At 59.2% G+C, this 23,222-nt stretch overlaps 1 protein-coding gene across 1 annotated transcript; it reads left to right on the top strand.

Annotated features, from left to right (window-relative positions):
- The first annotated feature begins 985 nt into the window (after window positions 1-985).
- On the top strand, window positions 986-19,292 carry C14H8orf74 (chromosome 14 C8orf74 homolog). The gene is made up of 4 exons (XM_026398913.2): window positions 986-1,033; window positions 2,109-2,301; window positions 16,585-17,006; window positions 19,056-19,292. Exons 1-4 carry the CDS (start codon window positions 986-988, stop codon window positions 19,290-19,292), a joined length of 900 nt encoding a protein of 299 aa, XP_026254698.1.
- Window positions 19,293-23,222: the final 3,930 nt, after the last annotated feature.

Here is a 23,222-nt window from a genome sequence, read left to right as displayed (position 1 = left end):
CACGGGGGAGCTCTGGGCTTGCCCTTGGGTGTCCAGGAAGGCTGCGAAGCACGAGGATGACAGTCCACTTTGATGCGTCTGTGTGTGGAGGGGGAGGTCCAGAGACTTGGTAAGAAATCCCTATGCCCCACGACAGAGGCAGGGGCCAGGGGGCAGAGAGGAGAAAGGACTCAGTGACCGTGAGGGCGGCCAGACCTGGAGGTGGGTGGGGAGGAGGGAGGGTGAGTCAAGAAGAGCTGGAGGTTCGGCTTGAGGGAAGAGAAGAGAGACCTGGGAGGACACCCAGAAGGGCCACCGTGCAGGCTCAGGGGCAGCAGGGGAGGGTTGGGGTGCGTCTCAGGGAAGACCCACCCTGCCCGTGTCCCCTGGCCTCCTCAGTGGGGCTCTGGACATGGGCAGTGAGGCGGGGGAGAGACAGACTTGGCCCCAGATGACCCGGGGGTGCCAGGGGCTTCCAGGTGGAGAAAGGGCAAAGCCGGGCAGAGGGGGAGCCCACCCCGGGTCCCGGCATGCGGTGCTCAGGTGCTGAACTTGGGGCCCTCTGCAGAGCTGTTCTCTGCACCCCAAAGTGAAACCACGGTGCTGGAAACACGGGGGTGCCAGCTGCCGGGAAGAAGTGGGATCGGCAGGTCCTGAGGGGACCAGGAGTTGGAGGACCCCGGGGACCTGAAGACAGAGGATGGGGTTTCAAGGTCTGGAGGAAGGGGAGTCCTGGGTCCTGTTGGAACCCTGCATGCGTGGGAGGGAGGGTGATGCCCCGACCTCGCTTCCGATGGAAGACAGCCTGTGAGGGAGGGTGACAGACGGAAGGGGACAGAGGTCCCTGCTCAGGCACAGGCGGACCCAGAGCACAGCAGAGAGGAGGAGCCAGAGGAAGCCACCCAGGAGCCCGGGCGCCTCATGACCCAACAAAGCTGCACCCCACCCGCCCCAGGTTCCAGACTCGGCAGGGCCGGCCTGTCTCTTGGCAACTGGATTCAGGGCCATGGCACTCCTAACACCCCAGGGAGTGAAAGAAGTCTTCCAATTCCAGGTGAAGAAAGAGAAAGCGGGACTTTTGAGAGAAAGTTTGCCCCACGGGTCCAGAAAGGGGGCGTGTGCCAGGGGTCACTGCAGAGCGGTGTCTCTTCGGGGTGGTGTGTCTTCAGGGGACACCCTGGGCAGCCACCGGTCCCTCACACCTCCTGTGATGGGTGCGGCACATTCCAGGCTCGCCCACCCCTGCTGGTGGCCAGTGTTGGGGCCTGCAGGGACAGCCCCTGTGTGGCCGAGCCCACTGGAGAGAAGGGGGATGCTCCTGCACCCCCAGGAGCCCCGGCACCCTGGGGGCTCTCTGCAGTTGTGCCCACAAGTGTGTGGAGCAGGGAGAGAAGGGCAGGTGGACCGCCTGGGTCAGGTAGAGGAGAGTGGCCGTGGAGAGGAGGTTCTGGGACTGAGGACAGGGATCGGGCTCCCTCTGCCATCAGAGCAGTCATGGTCCCAGGGTCCTCCCAGCCAGAGCGTCCTTGACCCAGGAGACTGACACCCCCTGGCAGGGTGGGTGTCCCCAGGCAGGGTCCCCTCAGTGGGGAGGAGACCATCACCCCACACCTTTGCATCTCCTACATGTGTTGGTGACCTAGAAGAACCTTCTGGAAGGGCTAAAGCACTCTCAAGCAGCGGGGTCTCACGGCATCAGCCTTTCCCTCCCGCTCTGCCAGAGTGAGTGCCCGAGTTCCGTGGCTGAGCTTCCTTCCTTCCGTGCAACCTCGCCCGCCAGACGCCTTGTCTGCCAGTCATCCGCGCATTAGTACCAATTCCACGATCCCGTCAACGGGGAAACCCGTGGAAAGTAGTCTTGGGGGAAAATCAAATTGTTTTAGGGAAGAGGGATCAGGCCGTGATGCAGAGCTGGAGACCCACTGAAGGCCCGCAATCCCGGGCCTGCGGTGGCTGCGTCAAGAGTCTCGGAGAAATGAGTTCAAACAAAAGAACAAGCCCCCAGGGAGGAGAAAGAGAGCGGAATTCTCCCGGGAGACCCTCCCTCCCTGTCCCCGGGGTCGGAGGGCCTGGGGGTGGGCCTCCACGTATCCAGCCGTGGCCTCTCACTCCTGCGCCGTGTCCCGCAGAAACCTAAAGGTCGGGAGCACCTGCGGAGACTCCTGAACTGGGAAGCGTTTGACGAGTTGAGGGACGCGCGCAGGAGCATCCTGCTGGACACCATCTATGACAGCGTCATCTTCGCGGTGGGCAAAGGCTTCCCGTGGGTGGAGGTGGTGCAGGTGGTCAAGTTCACCGAGGAGCTGCTCAAGGAAACCAAAGGTATGGACACGGGCTGGGGGCGCCCGTGAGCCCCAGGTCGCCGCCCCGGGAGCCCGGGGAAGCCGGACCCTTCCTCCCACTAGAACTGGCTCCTCTCATGCTGCCCAGGCCCCCCAGGGCTGGAGGCTCCTAGGTGTCTGCCAGCCTCGAAACTCGAGGCCCTCGGGCCAGGCCCGCGCTGGCTGGGGCCTGCGTCTGTGGCGTTTCACTTTTGCTTCAGTGGTCATGTGTCACCCCTGCTTGCTGCCCCTCGTGGACTTCCCGTGGTGCCCTGGAGGACAGACAGCGAGCCTCCTGGGGTCAGGCTGGGTGGAATGTGGGGGCTCCCTTCAGGTCTGAGCCTGCTGGCCTGACATGGAGCGGGCAGGTGCGTCTGGGGTGCGTCTCGGCCACCCCTGCCCTGGGCACGGCTGTCATGGGGAAGGAGCCCGAGAGCACGTGGTCACACCCGTCCACCTCTTGGGCTCTGAAAGGCAGACTCATTTATGGAGCAAACACCACGTTCCGAATGGCCCTCTGGGCTGCCTTCGCCGCAGTCAACTTGGCCAAGAGTCATCCCGAAGGGTCGACTCGAGGGGGAAGGCAGTGAGAAGTGGGGTATTTCTAAGAACCCCCTCCCGACATCCTTACCGGTGACCAGATGGAAAAGGCCAAAAGACACTTCCAGTGTCAGTGAGAGGCCACACGAGAGCCGGGCGTCCCGGTGGGACAGCAGTGAGAAGCCACCTCCTCGTGCCTTGTGGCCAGCAAGGGCCCAGCACCTGCATCTCCCTGAGGAGCCACATGCAGAACGTGGCCCCAGGTCTTCCCAGTCAGCCTCTGACAGCCCCAGGCCACCGAGGCCGGCCTAAGAGCGGCTGAGGAGACCGGCCTCAAGGCGCCTGGGGCCCTGCTCAGGCTGGGGACCTGCTGTGGCTAGAGCTCCCCTTCCGTCCTGATGGTCAGGTTGGGAGTGTCCTTACTTTAGGAGGCCTCAAGTGGGGACCCTGGGGTGGGTGGGCTGCGTGCGGCCTACACATCCCAAGTCGACTGGGAAAGGAATGTCTTTCTGGTATTTCTGTAACTTCTTCATGTTTAATTTGTTTTATCTTGGAATTATCTCCCAAGAACGTAAAATGGGATTTTGACCCTGTAGGGGACCTTGGAAGGTCCTCGTTGGGCTTTCTGGGCATGACCAGCAGCGGCCACGGACCCAGGCCACATGATGCCCCCACTCCCTGTCTTCCCCATGCGGTGACTCTGTCCCTGATGATGCCAGCGTCCCTCACACAGGGTGCCCTGCGTGGGATGCACACGGCCCCGTCCGGATGCAGCCTGAGTTCACTGTCAGGTCCCAGCACCTACCCAGTGTCCTCCCCTGAGCTCGCCACCTCTCACCATCCCACCCGGCACCACATCCTCCTCCGGCTCTTGGTGGCCACTGCATCAAGTCTGAATTCTGCAGCCCACTCACCAAACCGCAGGGTGGATTTTCAGACACACAGTCCCACCAGGTCCCTCTTGGAAGCTGCTTGGGCTCCCACTGCCCGTCGGGCAGGCGGGGATCAGCCTCTTGCTCAGCTCACCTCACGTCCCTCTCCACCCAAGGTGCAGAGCTGCACCAGCCCACGCCTCTGGAGCAGCGTCTCCTGGCCCACACCCGCTGCTCCTGGTGGGGAGGCTGTCTGCGTGGCAATCTCCTCAGCAGCACGTGCACAGGGACTCTCAGAGAACTCCAACAAGCTGATCCCCCAGAGGCAGAGGATAGATTGCCTCCGTCACCTCTGAAAATTCTCTTCCTGGCCCTGGCAGAGATTTCTCCACAGTCAATGCCAGTCTCAGCAAGAGCTCTGAATGTTTCTGGAATCCTAATGCTATCATTTCCTAGCTGTGTGACCTTGACAATTGCCTCAACCTCTCTGTGCTTCAGATCACGCATCTATAAAATGAGGATGACTGTGGGGTTGTTGTGTTCGTTTCTATAAAGCACTTGGAAGAGTGACTGGAGTGTTGGGCAGGGTTTGGGCCACACTCCCAAATGTTGAAGTACTGAAAAATAAAAATCCTCAAAGTCTAAAATTCTGAAGAAAAAATTCTGGAAAAAATAATTTAAAAATATTTGTTGAAAAGCCTTTTTTTTTTCTTTAACAAGAAAATTTGTTGGAGAGACATGTAGACCTGAAAGAGCTGGGTGTTGTGGCACACGCCTGTGACCCCAGAGGCACAGAAGGCTGAGCCTGGAGGATTGAGGGTTTGAGGCCAGCCTCAGCAACTTAAGATTCTGTCTCCTCACCAAAACAAAGTGACATAACACTTCACAGACTACTTTACAAAAGAAAATAGACAATGTTTTCGAGGTATAACCCCTCAGGCGTACATGTGACAGTAGCACAGGTCTAACAGCTACAGCCAGTGAACCAAATCCAAGAAGAAACAGTGCAAAGTAAAATGCCGGGAGGTGAGGTGCGCTGTGATGGCGAGCACCAGCGCACACCTGCGGTCGTGTGAAGCGCCTGGGCAGACCGCCACGGTGGATCACTCAAGAACCACGTCAGGTCACCCATCATGTCCAGTTTCCTGGAAAGCCAAGACCCTGAGACATTTCATCCTTCACAGAAGCCAGTGTATAAACATGACACCTCACAAAAAGGAAAAAAAGACATCTTTATTAAGGACATTTCAACATTTTCACATGACACAACGCACACACAACGTCCACGTTGAATGACACACTTTCAAGGAGTCGAATTTGCAAACAAAACAAAACAAAACAAAAAAGCCACCTGCCTGTGATGAATCAGGACTCTCTAAAAGCCTTTGCACGTTTACACCTGCATTGGAAATGATGCGAAGATGAAATGAACAGCATAGAAAACGGTAAAAGTCACCAACACTGACAAACTAAAACCGTGGAGAAAAGAGCTGTTTCAATGAAGAATGCAAATTTTAAAGGTCAAAAGCTACGAAAGGCAAAGAGCAGGATGATGTTCACGATCATCGACCAGATTTCAAAGTCTCCCATCAGAACCCACAGTGTTTTTTTTTTTTTTCCTTTGGGGACATGGCTCCCTTTGAAGAATACGCTCACATTTGCTTCCTACTTGGTGCCACCCTTGGTGAAATTCTCCTGTGACTCCACATCCGCCCGCCTGGGCCTCCCTGTGAAATCGACCCCCTGTCTGGGCCGGGGCCTGGTGTTCTTGGGGAGTGTGGAACTCACTCCTCTTGCACTCGCGTGCAGAACCCAAATGCGGCACCAACATTTTGAAGACCAAACAGGGACGCTGGTGCCTGTCCTCCGGTCCTCCTCGTACATAACTATTTTCAAACACTGGCTGCTTCGGGCAAAGGCAGCTTTAATTCATTCAAAGCTCCCGGAGTCCCATCAGCTGAAGGAAAGCCAACGCAGACAAAGGGCGCATTTGTAAACTCAAGCTCTTATTGTTGTTGTATCCACTCATCTGAATTTTCTGCCAGATGCTCTGGGCTGAACGGGAAAACTAACTTTACTGTAACACCTTGAAACGTGCCTTTAGAAGCCTTGATCACACCTAATTCCAGATGTCGTCACGGTGTGGAGATTCCATTGAAATCCTTCTCTTCTGCCAAGTCTACCAAATCTCCAGATGAGCATTTTTAAAGTGCTGTGCTTTCCCCAGTTGTGATACATGATCCTGCAAATAAGGTCTAGAATTCGGGGATCTAACAGGAACGTGAATTGTGTATTTGATTTTAAAAAAATGAGATTGGTTCTGAAAGTGCCATCTGTTTGCCAAAGTCAAACGTGCTCGTTTTTGTTGTCTTGAGACAGGTTCTCACTCTGGTGCCCAGGCGGGCCCGGAGCTGCTGGGCTCAAGGGATGCTCCTGCACCGGAGTCTGTTTTAGGCTGTTAGTAGTAACTAGAAGTCTGTCTCTGTCCATACGCCAATTCCCAAGCCAGAACAGTCCAGCCGCTAATGCGTTTTGTAGCACCGGGGAGGAGCTGTCACGCACATGCTTGCTTTAGAAGGTCACCAAGACCCTTGATGTCTGCCTTCTCTGACAAAGGCCAGTTTTCGGTGCTACCCGTGAGGAGCAGCAGCAGGACGCGACTGAGTAATTTAGCGACTACGCTGCCTGCAACCCAGAACTCGGATCCCCTCCCGGCCTCCAGCTTTCCCGCCCTGGTACAGAGCCTCATTTTCCTCCCGCATGGGAATTGCAGCTGGGGATTGGGGCCTTCAGGATTCCAACTTTCAGGACTGCACCCAGAGCCGCCCCAGGCCCTCTTCATCGTGCCTCTTGGTTCAGCCTCCTGGTTCAGCGGCTCCCCGCAGCCATGGCCAGCCCCCCAGGACCCTCCCCACGCCCAGGATGCCTCGCAGTGCTCAGGGCGCCCTCGGCTTGTGTCCACGTCGGCCCTCCTGCGCTGCCTCGCTCACCCTCGCGAGCCTGTTCACCCACGTCCTGCCCACTCAATTCAGACTCAACTCCTCAGAGTCCTCCACCTGGACCTCAAGGAAGGCTAGACCCAGAGAGACTTGAATCCCCCCAGGGGAGGGGCTGCACCTGTTCGTTTTTGTCCCCTCTGTCCTCAGAGCCAGACAAGGCACGTGGCGTCCACTAGGCGTTGAATGAAAATGGGGCTAACTAAGGAATGAAAGGGAGGACCTCGATGCCCGCAGGGACAGAGGTGCCCGGGGAAGGGGAGGCCAGGCCGCCCGCCCTGGACAGGTTGCTCCAGGGAGATGTGTGCTCAGTGGAGTTAGAGGCAGCAGAGCAACGAGGCACCAGACCTGCAGCCAGAAGGTCTGGGTTCAAATCCCACCTCCCCACCTGCTCCTGCTAACCCGGGGACCGCTGGGTACCTCTCTGTGCCCCGGTCTCCTCCTCTGTGAAGTGAGATGGTAACAGCTCCAACCCGGAGGGGAGTGGGCAGTGGGCAGGATTAAACAGGACAGGACATGTGAAGTCCGCAGCAGGTGACTGGCACGCAGGAAGCACTCACTCACTGTTAGCTACCACTGCTCCCCGGTCCAGAGGTGGGATGGACCACGGGAGTGTGTGGTCCAGGACAAGGGGCACCACTGCTGACCAGTGCTGCCATTCCTTGGTCTTCCCTCCCTCTGCAGATGGGGTCCGGTAGGGGCCAGCAGAATGGAGGCCCAGGCTACCACAGGGCTAGCTCTAATCCAGCTGCTCCACACAGGGGCACACACGCAAGGAGGCCTTGCTGCCCCTCAGCACGAGAGGAGGGACCTGTCCACGGCCCTTGTAGGGGACCTGGCATTGAGGGGCAGGAGCTGCTCACACAGCGGCAGACCAGGCCTTCCCGTCCGCCCTCCCTCCCTGCGCTCCCAGGCACATCCACCTATCGCGGTGTGAACGCACACCGCGGGGTCCCCGGCTGCTCTAGGGCGATTCTGCTCTGGCTGTCACCCACACTGGCTGGGCTCCTCCTGGCAGGCGGCTTCTCCAGGGCCACTTTGTTGTGGCTCCTCTGGGGCTAAGGATGGCTGAGCTCTGTTTGCGTACCAGATAAGGAGGTTGGCAGACAGCATTTAAGGAGGGTCATGTTTGCACAACAATGATTCAGACTCTGCCAGCACAGCTGCCAGTTCCGCTTATCGTGCTGCCTGATCGGGGCCCAGCGGAGGGAGGGAGAGAGAGAGCGGCCCTTTATTCAAAAGCATAAGCTGATTCCACCCTGGCAAAGGGCTCAACTCCAGGCCAGAGAGACAGACTTCTACACTTGGCACCTCTCTGCCAGTCTCTGGACAGATCACACCCACCTTCCCTCGGGGCCGGGAGTGAAGTCACCAGCCATGGCACAGAGGTGCAGGATGCTTCCAGCATGGGACACCTTGGGGGAGGAAACCCCAGGAAGAGGGCAGAGTTTGCACGCTTCCCGAGACCTAGGAGGTTCAGGGGAGGGAGATTTAGGGTGCTCAGGAGGCCCTGCACCAGGACAGGGGTCGAAGGGATAGCTGTTCTCACTCAGTGGAGGGGTGTGGCCCCTGCCCACCTGCTCACCTGCAGGGCCTGGCCCAGTCAACCACCTCCACCACTTTGGACACAGGCCTCTCCGGGTCCCTCCAGACACTGGAGTAGGAAGGCCCCTTGCCTGCTGGCCTGGCGGGCAGATCCTGGGGCTAGGAGGACCAGTTGGTGGAGGTACAGGGAGGGTGGCCAAGTGTGTCATGGCCCTGGTATCTGCAGTTCCACCCACAGCCACTCCTGATTCTTCAGGAAATGTCACCCAGGCCACCATTGGATGAGAAGGTAGCCACCTGCCCGTCCCCAACAGCTGGGGCTTGGAGGAGGCAATGACTCCCAACTCCCCCATGAGACTCTTCTCCTGGGACATGGATGGTTGTACCTCGGGTCTACGCTGCAAGCCCCCAAGCCCCCTCCCCCATGTCAGGAGCCCCTGGCATCAGGAGCAGCAGAGCCGAGAGCAGGGGCCACCGCCTGCCACAGACCCTCCCTCCAGCAGGAGCAGGACCACCTCACCAGAGGCCCTCGGGGGTCTCTGGAGGCAACTTCTTTGTTGGAATCTCTACAAAGGCCACTGGCTGGGTCTTAGAGAGAGCATTTCTTGGGACAAATGGACCACTATCATTTCCGATACCCCCCCGAGCCCCTTGTCTGCTCAGGCCACCACCACGAGATCCCACAGACCAGGTGATTCAACCTAGGACAGCTGTGTCCACGTGGCTCTGGAGGCGCAGTCTGAGATGAAGGCCTCGGCGGCCTGGCTCCTCTGGAACCCCCTCGGCTCGGCTGGTGAGTGGTGTCTCCCCGAGCCCTCACCCGGCCCTCCTTCTGCGGGTGTCCCAATCTCCTCCCCTCATGAGGACACCAGTGATATGGGATGAAGGCCACCCACACGACCTCTTTTAACCTCAATCCTCTCTTCGGACACCATCTCCAAGTGCAGTCACCCTGAAGTCCTGGGGTTGGGACTTTGGCATATAAATTCAGTGGCGCACAACTCACAGAGTGAGGTCACAGCTCACCAGGTGACACCGTCATCAGGAGGCCAGAAATCAAGGCCATGCCATAGAAACCTTCCCCAACATCCCTGGAGGGGCTCTCCACCCTCCTGGGGTGGCCCAGCGTGGTGTGGCCACTTACCACAGCCTGGCATCAGGGGAAATGTTTTTAAGGGGACACGGAGGCCCAGGAGGTTAAGCGACTCACCATGGCTGTGCCCATGGGCTGTGCCCACGTCTGTACATCTGCCTGACAGCAGAGGACACCCCCTGGCTGGCAACTGTCCATCTTGACGGGGGCCTGGTCCAGGGGCCGTGAGTCCTGAAAAGTAGGAAGCCCGGGAGGAGCCCCTGCGTGAGAGCATGAGGTGCCAGGCGTAGAAGAAAGAGGGACCAGGCAGACACCTGGGTGTTGGCGCCTGGGTCACCTGGAGTTCCCACAGGAGGGGGCGGGACGGGAAGGCCCTGATGGGTGACTGTCCAGGCCAGCTGAGACGCTGAGCTGCACCCTGTGCTAGACACGTCCCCGTGGGTGGGCAGATGTGCAGGGACCCTCAAGACCCGACCTCTGGCTCTCTGGTGTGACCTCTCGCTTCTCATTCCTTCCTTGGCCTGCTGGACACACGGTCAGCCTCAGGGACCCCCGTCAGAGGGGATGGGGGATGGTGTGGAGCAGCTGGCTCTCTCCGTGCCGGGCCTGCTTCAGTGGGGTGACCTGGGGCTTCTCTTCTCGGGGGAGACTGTGAGGGTGAAGGAGCCCCTCGGCAAGCTGGAGCCTGCGGCAGAGCGTGGCTGGGAGGCACCCACAGCACCTCAGTGGTGGCTTCGGGGACTGTCCGCCCCATGAAAATTCCTGAAGCATCTTAGAGTGGAGGGGACCACGAGGTTCCACGGTCCTCGTTCCCCACCCAGCTGCACATTCAGGAATTCTGTCTCCAGCTCTGGGGCCCACAGCTGCCAGCTCTGACCTCATTCCTCAGGAGACGAGCGGCTCTCGCTTCTCAAACGTTCTTCCTACTGTTGAACCAAAGCTGGTCTCTTTGGACTTCTGCCTGATGGCCCTGTCCTGCCACCACTCACTGCAGTGGTCATTCCAGACTGAGTTGCTTGGAAGTCACCCCCTTCCCAGAAAAAGGCTGACCAGAAAGGCAACCTCCTGCTCTCCCCTGCAGCCCCATGACTGGGGGCCAGGCAACTCCCGCCATCCTTCCCCCTGATGTCACTGTGTCCAGGGAACAAAGAGCTTCCCTGACACCACGCTGGCCCACACTCCACCTCCCATATGGTCAACAGAGCCACCAGGTGACCACCTAGATGGAGGCCACCCCATCTCCAGGACTCACGGCCCCAAGGTCAGGCCTTGCCCTTGAGAGTCTGGTGGATTCCAGATTACCTCCCAGGGTGGGGGACACCAGTGGAGGCCTAGGAAAGAGAGGACAAGGACAAGGTTATGTATTGCGGGCCTACTGTGTGTGGCGCACTGTAGAGCACTGGACGCACAGGCTGTCACCCAGCTCCTCCAGGCACGTCGTCCACTGCTTCCACTGGACAGATCAGATCGCCCTCCCCAGAGGGCAGAGCCATACTGGTGGTCAGGTGGCCGAGGCCAGAGGAGACCAGCACCCTGTGAATTCCCAGCCTCAGCCTCTCACAAGCTCACCGTCCTGCCTGGTTCAGGGCCAGGCTCTGAGTCCCCGCCCATCACCAGTGCTTCGTGTGACAGTGAATGGTGATGGAGAACAGTGTGCGGCTGCCTGCCCACACACGGGGCGTGACCAGACCAGAGCAGCATGCCCAGTCCCAGGGCAGCTGGTGAGGTTTGTGCCAGTCACCATGGTACTCCTTGACCCACCAGGCTGCCTGGAGACGTCAGGAGGGACGTTGCTGGTCCTCCCCCAGAGGGATATCAGGCTGCACCAGGTGACCCACTCCCTCTCCCTGCAGCTCCACCGGGAGCTTTGCACCAGCCCCAGAAATCAGGGGCTCCTGAGGAGACTGCTAGTTCTGCAGCAGGAGGTGGGGGACCTCCCAGGACCTGAAGACCTTGGGGCAGCAGGAGCTATGGGCGTGGTCTCAGCAATGGTGGAGAGCTCTGGGACGCTCACCTGGAACTTCTGCCTGGCCCCAGGCCAGAGGTCATCCGAGCACCACAAAGCCCACCCAGGGCAGCCCCAGATCCAGCTCTCCTCCCTCGACTGGACCCCTTCCCCCTAGGGAGACTCCCACCACCTCCTGAGTCATTGCTCACCACCCAGGAGCCCCAGGACCTGGGGGCACTGACAAGAAGTAGAACTGTCCCTTCCCCAAGCTGGAAGAGGCATCAGGGAGGACTCTGCTGGCCGGTCCAGGCCCCTGTGCTGGAGCAAGTCCTGCCCATCTCTGGGCCTCAGTTTCCCCATCTTTGAACAAAGGAGCTGGACCAGCTCAGTATTTCTCCCAGTGTGCTCCCTGGTCCCAAGAGACCATTTGTCCTGGGTAGATCTGAGAAGCTCTGCGCTTGCTCAGCCCTTCTGGATGATCTGCTGAGCTCATTATCATACTGAGACTCCATCTGGTTTCCCAGGATCCCCTGTTTCTTGGAGACTCTGGCCATGAAACATGCATTTTGATGCAATACCTATTGCAGAATGTCCCCTTGAGTTAGGGGCCCTTCCCACATCCACCTCCTAAAAAGAAGCCACTTGGAGCCACATGGTCGGAGTTTGAATTCGGGCTCTGCCACTTACCTGCTGTATGCCCCTGGGCAAATCTCCCTGCCTTTTTGAGCCAATTTCTCCAACAGATGGAAGTGATGATGCCTACCCAGGCCTCGCTGCCCTGGGAGGGGCTGGGGGGCCTGGGAGGCCGGGGCGTGCCGGGCCACGTCGCCATGGGAGCCCCCTGACCCAGAGGACCACGCCTGTGTCCTGCCATCGCCGTGCTGCCTCCTGGTCAAGGTCTTCAGCAGCCCCTGTGTGAGAGCAGGGGAGGGACCCAGAGCAGTCAGGGGCACGAGGACAGGGCTGGACAGAGGTGGCAGGCTTGTGCTTTCCTCTGCTTTGCACACTCCTGCTCCAGCTCTGGGCTCTGGCGTTGGGGCAAAGTTAAGCCAGCCAGAGCGGCCTGTGGTTCTTCCCCTTGCCGCCAAGACAGGGGCCACCAGACTGGCTCGTCTGACACTGGTGGCACCTGGCTCCTCTCCCATGCCCACCCAGAGGGGGCAGCCCCTCTCCCCACTCCCTCCTCTGGCCAGCCCGGCGGCCCACCCCTGCACTCCCTGCCGTGCAGCCTCGGAGGCCCCAGAGACCCCAGAGACCCCCAGTGCATCCTGGTGCCTCTTTGGCCCCATGTGGGAGCGGCTGGCATGGCCATCGCAGCGCCTCCTCCGCGCTCCCCTCCCCATTCCTCTCCTCCTCCACTCCTGCAGCTTCCCTCACAGGTGCTGGCCTCCAGGGGCTTGGGGACAACTTCAGGAAGTTCTCAGCAGCCAATGCAAATGAAGGCCACTCCCTGTTGTTGAAGAACAATGTGCAGGCACGGATCTGCTCAGCCAGAGGCTTCTCCTGAGCTAATCCCTCTGCTCTGAGTCACTGGGGTGCAGAGCGCTGGTCTCGGGAGCCAGCTTCGGAGGGGAAGCTGCACTGGCCAGAGAGTGTCTTGGGGCTGCGGTGAGAATCCAGCCAGGGACTGCGCCTGCTTGTGGACTCAGGACAAGGTCCACAGTGGGGTTGTCGGACACCGCCAGGGTGACCAGCCACAAGGAACACTTGGCCACGTCTGCTACAGCACGCAGCACAGTGTGCCTCGCAGACTTCTCGACCAGGCTGGGCTCCGGGCACGATCGCTGGGGTGGCCTTGGCACAGAAGGCAGGCACGGCCACTCACTTGGAGGACCAGTGACCCCCACCCATGCGCTGCCAGGCCATTCTGGAACATAGGCAGGGCAGCTTCCAGAAGCTCAGCTCCAAGGAGTCCGGAGAAGTCCAGTGAGCCACCTGGTGGAGTTCTATTATACTTCTGTGTGGTCCAGCTTTGATGGTCAGAAACGAGGGCCTCGTGCCCATCTGGGATCCCTCTGTTGGCCATTCCTGCACCCTGCCATAGAGCCTCCACCTTCCCGCTGGACCCCGCCAGGCCTCTGCCTCTAGCCTCCAGGCTTCTGAGTGGAGCTGCTCACGTGGTGAACTTCTCCACCTTCGCGGGCTCAGCCCAGAGCAAGCTGCGTGCAGATTCCTGACGCGGTGGTTCCCGAGCTCCAGGCAGCCCTGACGCCCATCCTTGGATGTCCCAGGCTTCTGCGGGGAAGTCCGGCTCTTTGGTGTGGCCTAGAGGCTCCTCCCAAGCTCTCTGTCCGAACTGTCACTCCCAAGCCTTTCTGTCCCCAGCCAGTGTCCCAGAATCAGCTCTGCCTCCAGGAAACTGGAGCTCCTTGTGGGTGCCCCCACAGCCACGCTGCCCCCCGCTGGCCTTTAGCCACTGACCCTGCTGCCCATGAACCTGGGAGCCCCTCCCACCCAGCAGCCTCCGAGGGGATGACCACATCCAGAGTCCACTTGTGCCCCACACCCAGCACATGAGTAATTCTTCTAGAACGATGTTCCCCCATACCTCCAGCCACCTGCAAACGCTGCGGTGGCCACCTGTGAGCTCAGGTTCATTCAACCAGTCTCTACGTCCAGGAGAGGTGCCGGGTGCCGGGCAAGCTCCTTACCCAGCTGCCACGTGCTCAGGACTCACCTTCTGGCGCAGGGCAACACACACCGGTGAACTGCAGTGTGAGGCAGCGCCGGGTGCTCTGGAGAGCAGGGCCTCTGTGGACAGGGCCAGCCCCCATTGCCCCTCTCTCCTTTACCCACCTCTGCCCAGAAAACAGCTCTGATGTTGCCCATCTGGGCTCCTTTGTCACCGTGTCAGAGACCCCTCCCTGACTATCCAGATAACTGCTTTTCCTACTGTGCCCTTCCAGCCCCCGTGGCCCTGTGCAGAGCTAGATTATCTGTATGGCTGCTCCCTAGAACTCCCTGGGGCCTGGAAGAAGAGCTCTTGTGCACAGAGGCCCCCAGTCAGTGTGCGTCAGCTGAGTGAAGAACAGCTCGTCACTGCACCCCGCGCAGTGGAGTTGCTTCGCTGGCTCACGATGTCCACCAGGCCCCTGTGGCACATGGTCCAGTGCTGGCCCTGGTGATAGTCCCTCCATGGCAGTCCCCAGCCCAAGCTTTCCCCAGAAAGCCCTGGGTGCTGGGGATTGAACCCAGGGCCTAGCATGGGGTAGGCAAGCTCTCTACCACCGAGCCACAACCTGGGCCTCAGGCCTTGTGATTTTCTGCTTTGGTCTCTTGGGCGAGCACCGTGAGGGCAGGGGATGGGCCTTATTTACCAGGGCATGGCCAAGACAGGCTGCAACCATTTATAGGCTCAGCAACAGTCTGGCAAATCTGGCAAATGAGCCTTGGATGGAAGGAAAGGAGGGAGGGTTGGGTGGGTGGGTGGTGGGGCTGGGAGAGACTCTTCCCACAGAGCAGGCACACTCTCTGCGGTGACTGCTGACTCTGGCAGGCTCCGGGTGGAGCACTTGGTCCATGGCCCCAATGGGTCTTCCAACCGGCCTGCAACATGAATGTGATTGTCCTGCATTTCACATGTGAGCAGGCAAAGGCCCCATGTCACAAGAATGGACAGTCCCCAATCCTCCAAACCCAGGACCCTGTTCTGAGACGGAGCTCAGCTGGAGTGGGGGCAGTTCTGAGCCTGCAGGTTTGTCCTGAGAGGAGGGTGGCCCAGCCCAGGGACCCTCAACGCTGCACCAGGATCACAACACTGCCCAGAGGCCTCCTTAGGCCGTGGTGGGAGACGCAGCCTGAGTATCCAAGACACCCCCAGCGCATCCCAGTGAGGCCCACAGTGGAGCAGTGCCTGTCCACCAAGACAGCGTCCTGCCCCAGGCCTCTGGGGAGGAAGAGGGACAGCCCCACCCAGGATAGCCCCACCCACCCAGCGGCCTCAGGGAGGAGCCCAGTGTGAACGAGAATGGGGCAGAGGACTTTCCAGGAGACCTGGGTGCGAGGCCGTGACCCCTCCTGCAGAGCCGGGAGTGATCCTGCTGTGGGCGCCCTGAGGGAGCCGGGGAAGGGCTGTGCAGGCGAGTCAGCCCCAGGTGGAGGCAAGCCCCCAGCACCCACACTGGACTGCCGTCCTCTAATGGCCCTGGAGCGCCAAAGGCGTAGAAACAGTGACATGATGGTCACCTAGCTGCAGCTCCCACCTTGCAGAGGACACAGTGGGGAGCAGGAAAGTTGTGGTCATGTCCACAGAGGGCTTCAGGGACAGCATCTGTGTGAGAACCAAGGTTGCTCACACCCAGGGGCCTGTTCAGCTGCCCCTGACTCTGCCCTATGAGTGTCACCAGGCCACACACATGCTCTAGACAACACCCTGTCAAACCCCAGTCACGGGCTGCAGACAACCCGACTTCTGCCTTAAACTCCCAAAGGGCCGTGAGCAGCAGGGAACAGGAAGGGACAGGAGGGGACAGGAGGGGACAGGAGGGGTGCTTCCCTCTCCGGAGCTTGCCAAGGCACTACCCTCAGAGGTGAGGCTTTTCATGGGGTCAGTGATCCTTGCCCCACCGAGAGCCCTGGCCACTAGTGCAGCAGTTGTCTGGGCCTTCGCCATCCCTGCGTGCCCCCCTCAGACCAGACCCCTCCGGCACCCCGCCTCCTCCTCAAGAGTCCACGAGGACACTCTGTGAAGCTCGGCTATTAAGGCAGGGCCCCTGGACAAAACAGGTGAGGACGGATGGCCACTGGAGGCGGGGAGGACGAGCAGGGAAGCCAAGCCAGGCGGTGGCACACACCTGAGGTCCCAGCAGCTCGCGGGGCAGAAGCAGAGGATCGCAAGGTCACAGCCTGCCTTGGCAAGTTAGCGAGGCCCTGAGCAACTCGGCAAGACCCTGAATAAGAATTTTAAAAGGGCTGGAGATAGGGCTCAGTGGTTAGGCGCCCCGGTTCAATCCCCAGTACCAAAAACAAAACAGAAAAGTGTGTGTGTGTGTGTGAGTGTGTGTGTGTGTGAGTGTGTGTGTGGGTGTGCGCGTGTGAGTGTGCGCGTGTGCATGTGTGTGAGTGTGGGTAAGTGTGTGAGTGTGTGTGTGTGTGTGTGGGTGGGTGTGTGTGGGTGTGTGTGAGTGTGTCTGTGCGTGTGAGTGTGTGTGGAAGCTAGGGTAAAAGGGAGAGCTGCCTGCTCCACAGCTCCAGAGACAACGAGTGGAGGACAGAATCAGAGCCCAGGCCAGCGGGCCACCAGGGTGATGTTGCCGGCTCACGCTCTGCCCCTGGCCCTCTGTGCCCACAGGCTGCTCCATCACTGAGGCGGTGACGATTCTGGGGAACAAGCTCAGGGACTACCAGGGGCAGTTCAGCACCGCCCACCTGCTGGCCCTCTGCGACTACTTCCACAACACCTTCATCCGCCACTACCGACTCTACCAGTACGTCCTGGGCCAGGACCAGGAGGTCAACCTGACGGTCGCCCACCTGGAGGTGTGTGCGCCGCCCCAGCCCCTCCCGCTGGCTGAGGGCACGGACAGGGAGGTGTGGCATCACGAGCAGCAGCTGGCTGAGCTGCGGACGGCCGAGGTGCAGAAGCGCACCAACATGCTGCTCCTGAAGGAGACGCTGAGCCTGGAGCAGGCGCACATGCTGCAGAAGGCCTTCGGGGGCCAGGTGGTGCCCGCAGGGGCGCCCGCAGAGCCGCACCAGACCCTGAGGAGAGAGGTGAGGCTCCCACTGCCGGCGCTCACTTCCCACGGGCCGTGCCTGCAGGTGCCATGACACCTCCCTGCAGGACACACACTGTGTCCCCATTTTGATGGTGAGCCAAATGAGGCTCAGTGAACTTACTCTGCCCAAAGCCACCAAGCTAACCTGGGTAGAGGTTACAGTGGGCGTAGGGTCTGGCCGACCCTAAGTCCACGTTCTGTCATCGTGGATCTGCAGATTTTCCTAATGCCCTGGTCCACGGAGGCCCAGGGACAATGGAGGAAGGAGCATGGAGACCGCTCAGGGAGGGGGTTTGGGTGAGGCCAGGCAGGACCAGAAGGGTCTGGTGGTGGATGTGGGACACATCCTGCCACTGCCCATGGGTACAAAGACCCCAGGCCCCCGTGGCCAGCGCCTCCCCAACCTCTCGTATCATGGCGACCAGCCTGAGGGAGTGAGGCCAGCTCTAGCTCTACGCAGGCACTGGCACTGTCTTGGTCACCTGGTCTTTGAACACAGAGACGAGCGTGTGCACGTGTGTAGGTGTGTGCCTGTGTTGTGGGCACGGGGGGGGGGGGGCGCAGGGGAAAGGGCTGTGTGTCCCCAAGGAGTTTCGTAGTTTGTCAGTTTTGGTTTCTGAATTGTCACCTGATGAGGAAAGAATTCCTTTGAAATTCAAAAACATATTTGGAAAATCTCTAAAGAAAAATTAGAACGACAGAATGGATGGTATTCATCCAAGGCTAGGTCTGCAGAAACACAGCACTTCCAGGTGCCATGTCACCTCAGTGCATTAAGGTATTCCCCAGGAACCAGGCACAGTGGTGCCACCGTGATCCCAGCAACCCAGGAGGCTGAGGCAGTCCAAGGCCAGCCTGGGCAATTTAGGAAGACCATGTCTCAAAGTAAGAATAAGGGCTGGGGCTAGAGCTCCATGCAGAGTAGCACAGTCCCCAGTACCACACACACACACACACACACACACACACACACACACACACACATTCACACAGGCATCCAATGGGGACTGAGTAGAATCCAGGCACCAGCCTATCTGCAGCCCTCTTCAGGGGACTTCGCTGCAGAATATGTGAGGTCCCCACTCCTGCTCTCTCCACACACTCGACAGCCCCTCCTGCCCACTCGACAGCCCCTCCGGCCCACTCTCCCTGCCCTGTCTGGCTCATGAGCCGAGGCCCCTCCACGTGTGCCCTGGCCTGAGCTGGCAGCCCTAAGCTCCACAGAAAGAGCATGGGGCATCAGCTTGTAGCCCATGTCCCCAGGACTCAAGGAAGAACAGTATTCTCATTTTAGGAGGCGGGGACAGATATTTTGAGGCTAATGCAAAATTCTGCATGGGTTTTGCTTGTTGGTTTGTTTGTTTGTTTGTTTTGGGTGCTGGGGATGAATTCAGGGGCACTCGATCACTGAGCCACATCCCCAGCCCTATTTTGTATTTTATTTAGAGACAGGGTCTCACTGAGCTGCTTAGCACCTCACTTTTGCTGAGGCTGCTTTGAACTCACAGTCCTCCTCCCTCAGCCCCCAAGCCGCTGGGTATGCATGGGTTTTTAAGCTAAAATACAGACCTCAGATGTATCAAGGAATATTCCAGAAGGTCCCCCGCACCCCTGGATGGGCATAACCTCTCCTTTGTTGGCTGGCTACTCAGGCAGGAACTGGAGCAAAGGGTTACATGTCCCTGTCTCCAGGATGCTATGGCACCAGGAGTTGACAGAGACCGTTTCCTGGTGACATGGCAGTTGGTGGCTCAGTTTCCCTCTTCCCATGGCTGACGGGAGGACACGCCCACTTCCTAGAGTAGTTTCCCTTTCTGTCCAATAGGACTTGGAGATGTGACAATGGGCAGGGAGAGGGGAGCCCGAGAGAGAGAGAGAGAGAGAGAGAGAGAGAGAGAGAGAGAGAGAGAGAGAGAGGCCAGTTGACACAGCCGATCCTGTGGCCTGCAGGGCGGGTGGGTGGAGAGGACCGCGGAGGTGTTCAGCTCAGGGAGGGCTGGGAAGGGCCTCCTGGGGGCCCGGCTCACCAGCCTCCGGCCCCCAGGTTCTGGAGCGCCTGGTCAGCGAGGCCATCCACATCCAGATCAAGTGCCTGCAGGAGCTGCTGCAGTACGAGATCCAGGTCACGTTTGACATCCTGGACCTGCGGCTTCAGAGGAAGACCATGAGTCTCAACGCCCCGCTCCCCTTCCCCCCCCTCCCCGGCAATCCGGGGCGAGAGGACACTCACCAGAAGCCCAACAAAGGGAACAAGGGAAAGAAAGCTAAAGCGAAGAAGTGAAGTCCCTGCCCAGGCGCCCAGAGGCGACCAGGGAAGGGTTATATGGTGTGCTCAGCACCCAACAGAGCAGAGGCTTCTAGTGATTAAAAGAAAAAAGCAAAATGCATCCTGAGTCTGTCTTGGAAACCGTCTTCAGCATCGGAAATCCAGCCCAGCCGTGTGCCCTGGTGACGGGAGAGGGTGCCCGCCTTGGCCCCACACGGCACAGGGCGTCCTCTTGGCCCGGAGTCAGGCACCCAGTGGCTGAATCTGAGCGAGTGGGCTTGGGCAATAAGGGTCGGGGAGCCCAACACCAGCCACCAGCCGGCTCCGGCTCTGGCTCCAGGCTTCCCTTAGCTGACGGGCATCTTCTACCCAGATGTTCACCATGGGATCAGCTCAGAGGGGTGGATGGGGGGCAGGGAGCTTGCAGAACCTCACACTTCCAGAAAGCGCCACCCAGGAGGAGGGCAGAGACCTGGCATGAGCCCTGCTCTGCCGCTGGTCTAATGTGTCACTCTGCCTGTGTCCCTTCTGTCCCTGGGTCCCTGCTGTCAGGTGGGAGGTTTGACAGAGGCAAGACCAGGTCGCTGTTCCTGTGTGTCAAGGGCTTCACAGTTCAAGGGGGTCAGTATCAACGTCACCCATCGAGGGAGCCAAAGAGCCAGGGCGAGACCCCAGTCCTCAGGACTCCTCCTCTTTCTCTGCTCTTCCCAGGGCACCGTGCCGCTCAGGCAAACCATGGCAAGACTGCTGTCACTGCTGGCCTGACAGGGACCCTGCCCCCAAGTCAGGCAGGAAGGACCTTACCACACACTGCCAGAGAGCGGGGCCCCCTGGTGCCCAGGGTCCCCGGGCCCAGCACTACTTACTGTCCAGAGGCACTGGAAGGAGCAGCCCCACACGGGGTGGTCCCTTCAGTAGAAGTGATTGCTAGCCCCTCTCCCCTGGCTCTCCCACGGGGGCTCGCCCATTCCATCCATACCCCTCTTGAGTATTCGCACGTCCAACCTCAGGCCCCAGAGGGCTGAGCCCTCTGGACTCAGGCCACTCAGACCAGGCTGTGCACAGTGGCTACTGGCACTGTCCTCTCCAGGATGCCTGGGTCTCCACAGGGACCCAGCTGTAGGCGTGGACTTCCAGCCTGGCGGATCCATCCTCTTGGCACCAGCCCAGCTGCTCCAAGGGGGCAGGTGCTGCAGGGATCAGAGGGGAAGAGGTGACTCTGCAGCCCTGAGCCGCGGCCCTTCTCCCCTCCTCCAGGGCACCGTCCCCTCCTGGAGGGTGGGTCTGCGCTGGCTCCCACCTGTGGAGTGAGGGAAGAATGACCCAGCCACGTGAGAAAACCCAATCTCCTGCCTCTGACGCAGGGGGTGGCCGGAGCTCCTCAAGCTGCTCAGGTACACAGGCCCCTGTGGCAGCTCTCACAGGCCGCGGCTCTAGCTCAGAGCCGGGAAGACGGGGCCATCAGCCCGCCCTGCCCTCCCCTGGACCCCTCTGCAGGGCACAGCCCTGTGCCAGCAGGTTGTGACCTCACATCTCACGCACACCGGGCCGGCCTCCTCCACTGTTTGGTGGCCTCTGCTCAAGGACATCTGAGGGGTGAGGTCTGAGGGGAAGAGAGCCTGCTGCATCTTGAGGCCCTTCCACGCCCCTAAGCCAACTGACTAGCTGGTGGGAGTCCCCATCCCAGCCAACTGGGCTCTGAGCCGGCGTGGAGGCCAGCACCCCAGCTCCCTCTCAAGCCTGTAGGCTTGGCTATAGAACTTCCAAATGCACATCTCACTGTAGCTGAGCTCCATCTATGAAGGCAGTGGGCAGGAGAGGAGCGCAAGCCACAGGGAGTAGTTCAAGACCCCTCGGGCTGGGAGAGGAGGTGCCATGGGAGGGGCACCGTGGAGCTAAAACTGGACCTACTGCTGCTTCAGAGAATGGCGGTGGAGGGGCCGGGGCACCAGGTTCCTGCAGAGCCAGGTGGACCCCATGACGGCACACATGCACAGGCCAGGCCTGAAGGCTTTCACCAGGAGGCACAGAGGCCACAAACTGGGACAAGACCCAACACCAATGACCTTCCTCCTGGCTCACTGGGAACAGTCCTGGGTGACACCTGTTGTCCCCGTGCTGAGTCTGCTGCAGTGTTCCTCTCGACTTGCCACAGCTTAATGGAGGCTGACGTAGACCTGCCGTAAAGGAGGTGGGACAGGCTGGGAGCGCTCCCCGGGTATGCAGCCTCGCCACACCTGCACTGGGTGGGGTGAGAATGTCTAGGCACGTGAGCACCCACGGGATGCAGTGGTGAGTCCCTACCTGTGCCGGGCTGGACGGGGAGACACTGGAGCTGGCCTGCCTTTCCACCAGCCCTTTCCCTGGTCAGTGGCACCCTCCTGGGGACAGCACGAGCTCCCCCCAGACGTGGAGTGCAGGCAGACCTGAGCAGCCCAGGTGGGCCTCCTCCCGACGCAGGTGGCGCTGGGAGAAGAGTCCAGCGCTGCTCCTGCCAGCCACCCAGGCCTGAGCCTCTGGTGCCACTGCGAGGTTCAAGAGCCAGTGGGAAAAGCAGGAGCCGCGAGCCCCGCTTAGGAGGCGCCCCGTCTGTCGTCAGGAGCCGGGAGGCAGGACTTGGGCACGCGGGTGGTGGGATCCTGCAGCTGGTCATCGTCATGTCTGCTCCGTGCTGTCATTTTTCAATGAACCCTTCTGGCAACAAGGGGTTTAACAAAACAAGAGTGAGCACGCACCGTGAAACCACACTTATCTCAGCTTTCCCTTTTTTGGGAAATGTTAATGATGACGCCATAATGTACGCAGAATGGACCTCTGTGCTCCCCCCACGCCACACGAGCCACAGCAATGCCCTTGACCACGGGAGGAGAGGAAGCAATCTGTCCAAGCGGCCGGAGCATCTGCCAGAGGCCAGCAGGAGCGTAGCAGCTACCTGGACCCGGCACGACCCCAGGGTAAATGACCCCACTGCACTTCCCTCGGTCCTGTTCTCATCGTGGCCAAGTTTCCTGATACACGATCTGGAGATAAGTGACAGCTGCTTGTGGATGCACCCCTGGTTAAAAGATGCCAGTTCTGGGCAGAATTGGGCATGGCAGTGGGTTACAATGCGGTTCCCGTTTCCATCTGTTCCAGGCAAAGTGAGGCACTTGGAAATTCATTCTGTTGCCGGGTTCAGAATACCTCTCAATATTGCAAATGCTGTCAGAAATTCACTGAAAAAGTTCAACACTAACGATAAAAGTATTTGCTTTTTGCCAGGCACGGCGACACACGCCTGTAATTCCAGCAGCTTGGGAGGCTGAGACAGGAGAATCGTGAGTTCAAAGCGAGCCTCAGCAACAGTGAGGTGCTAAGCAACTCGGTGAGACTTCGTCTCTAAATAAAATACAAAATAGGGCTGTGGGTGTGGCTCAGTGGTTGAGTGTCCTGAGCTCAATCCCTGCCCGCCCCCCAAAAAAGTACTTGCTTTTTTAATAATACACTACAAATGCTGGTAGATCTTAGCTCCTTGGCAGAGGGACATTCTCATTAGATTCTTTTTTTTTAGTTTTATTTGTTTTTATTGTTATGTGGTGCCAGAGATCGAACCCAGTGCCTCACTCATGCTAGGCGAGTGCTCTACACGAGCCACAGCCCCGGCCCTCTCATTAGATTTTTTTTTTTTTAAAGCAACTACACAGGCGTCCTGAGAAGAAATGTACTTTACATCGTCTGATGGGCACACAGAAGTCGTAGCTGCACCCAGAGGGGCAGAAAGTGGAAACGAGGATGTAAGAGGGCGGAGAAGGCAGTGAGCAACCTGAAATAACAGTGGGACTCCTCCCAAGAAGCACCGTGCGTCAGGGACAGTTGACCTTCCTTCATTTCACAAATATTAATTGACCAATTATTTGTAACAGACACTGTTAGGCTCTGAGGACTCGATGGCAAACAAGTCGGACA

The sequence above is a fragment of the Urocitellus parryii genome, chromosome 14 (assembly GCF_045843805.1).
Source record: "Urocitellus parryii isolate mUroPar1 chromosome 14, mUroPar1.hap1, whole genome shotgun sequence".
NCBI classification, from domain to species: Eukaryota; Metazoa; Chordata; class Mammalia; order Rodentia; family Sciuridae; genus Urocitellus; species Urocitellus parryii.
Note: the sequence above shows the minus strand (reverse complement) of the source record. Positions and strands in the feature narration are given on the sequence as shown.

Coding starts and splice junctions, on each gene's coding strand:
- C14H8orf74 (XM_026398913.2), top strand. CDS start 986: ATGGCACTCCTAACACCCCAGGGAGTGAAAGAAGTCTTCCAATTCCAG. Junction 2,302..16,584: donor GCTGCTCAAGGAAACCAAAG/GTATGGACACGG, acceptor CTGTGCCCACAG/GCTGCTCCATCACTGAGGCG. Junction 17,007..19,055: donor ACCAGACCCTGAGGAGAGAG/GTGAGGCTCCCA, acceptor TCCGGCCCCCAG/GTTCTGGAGCGCCTGGTCAG.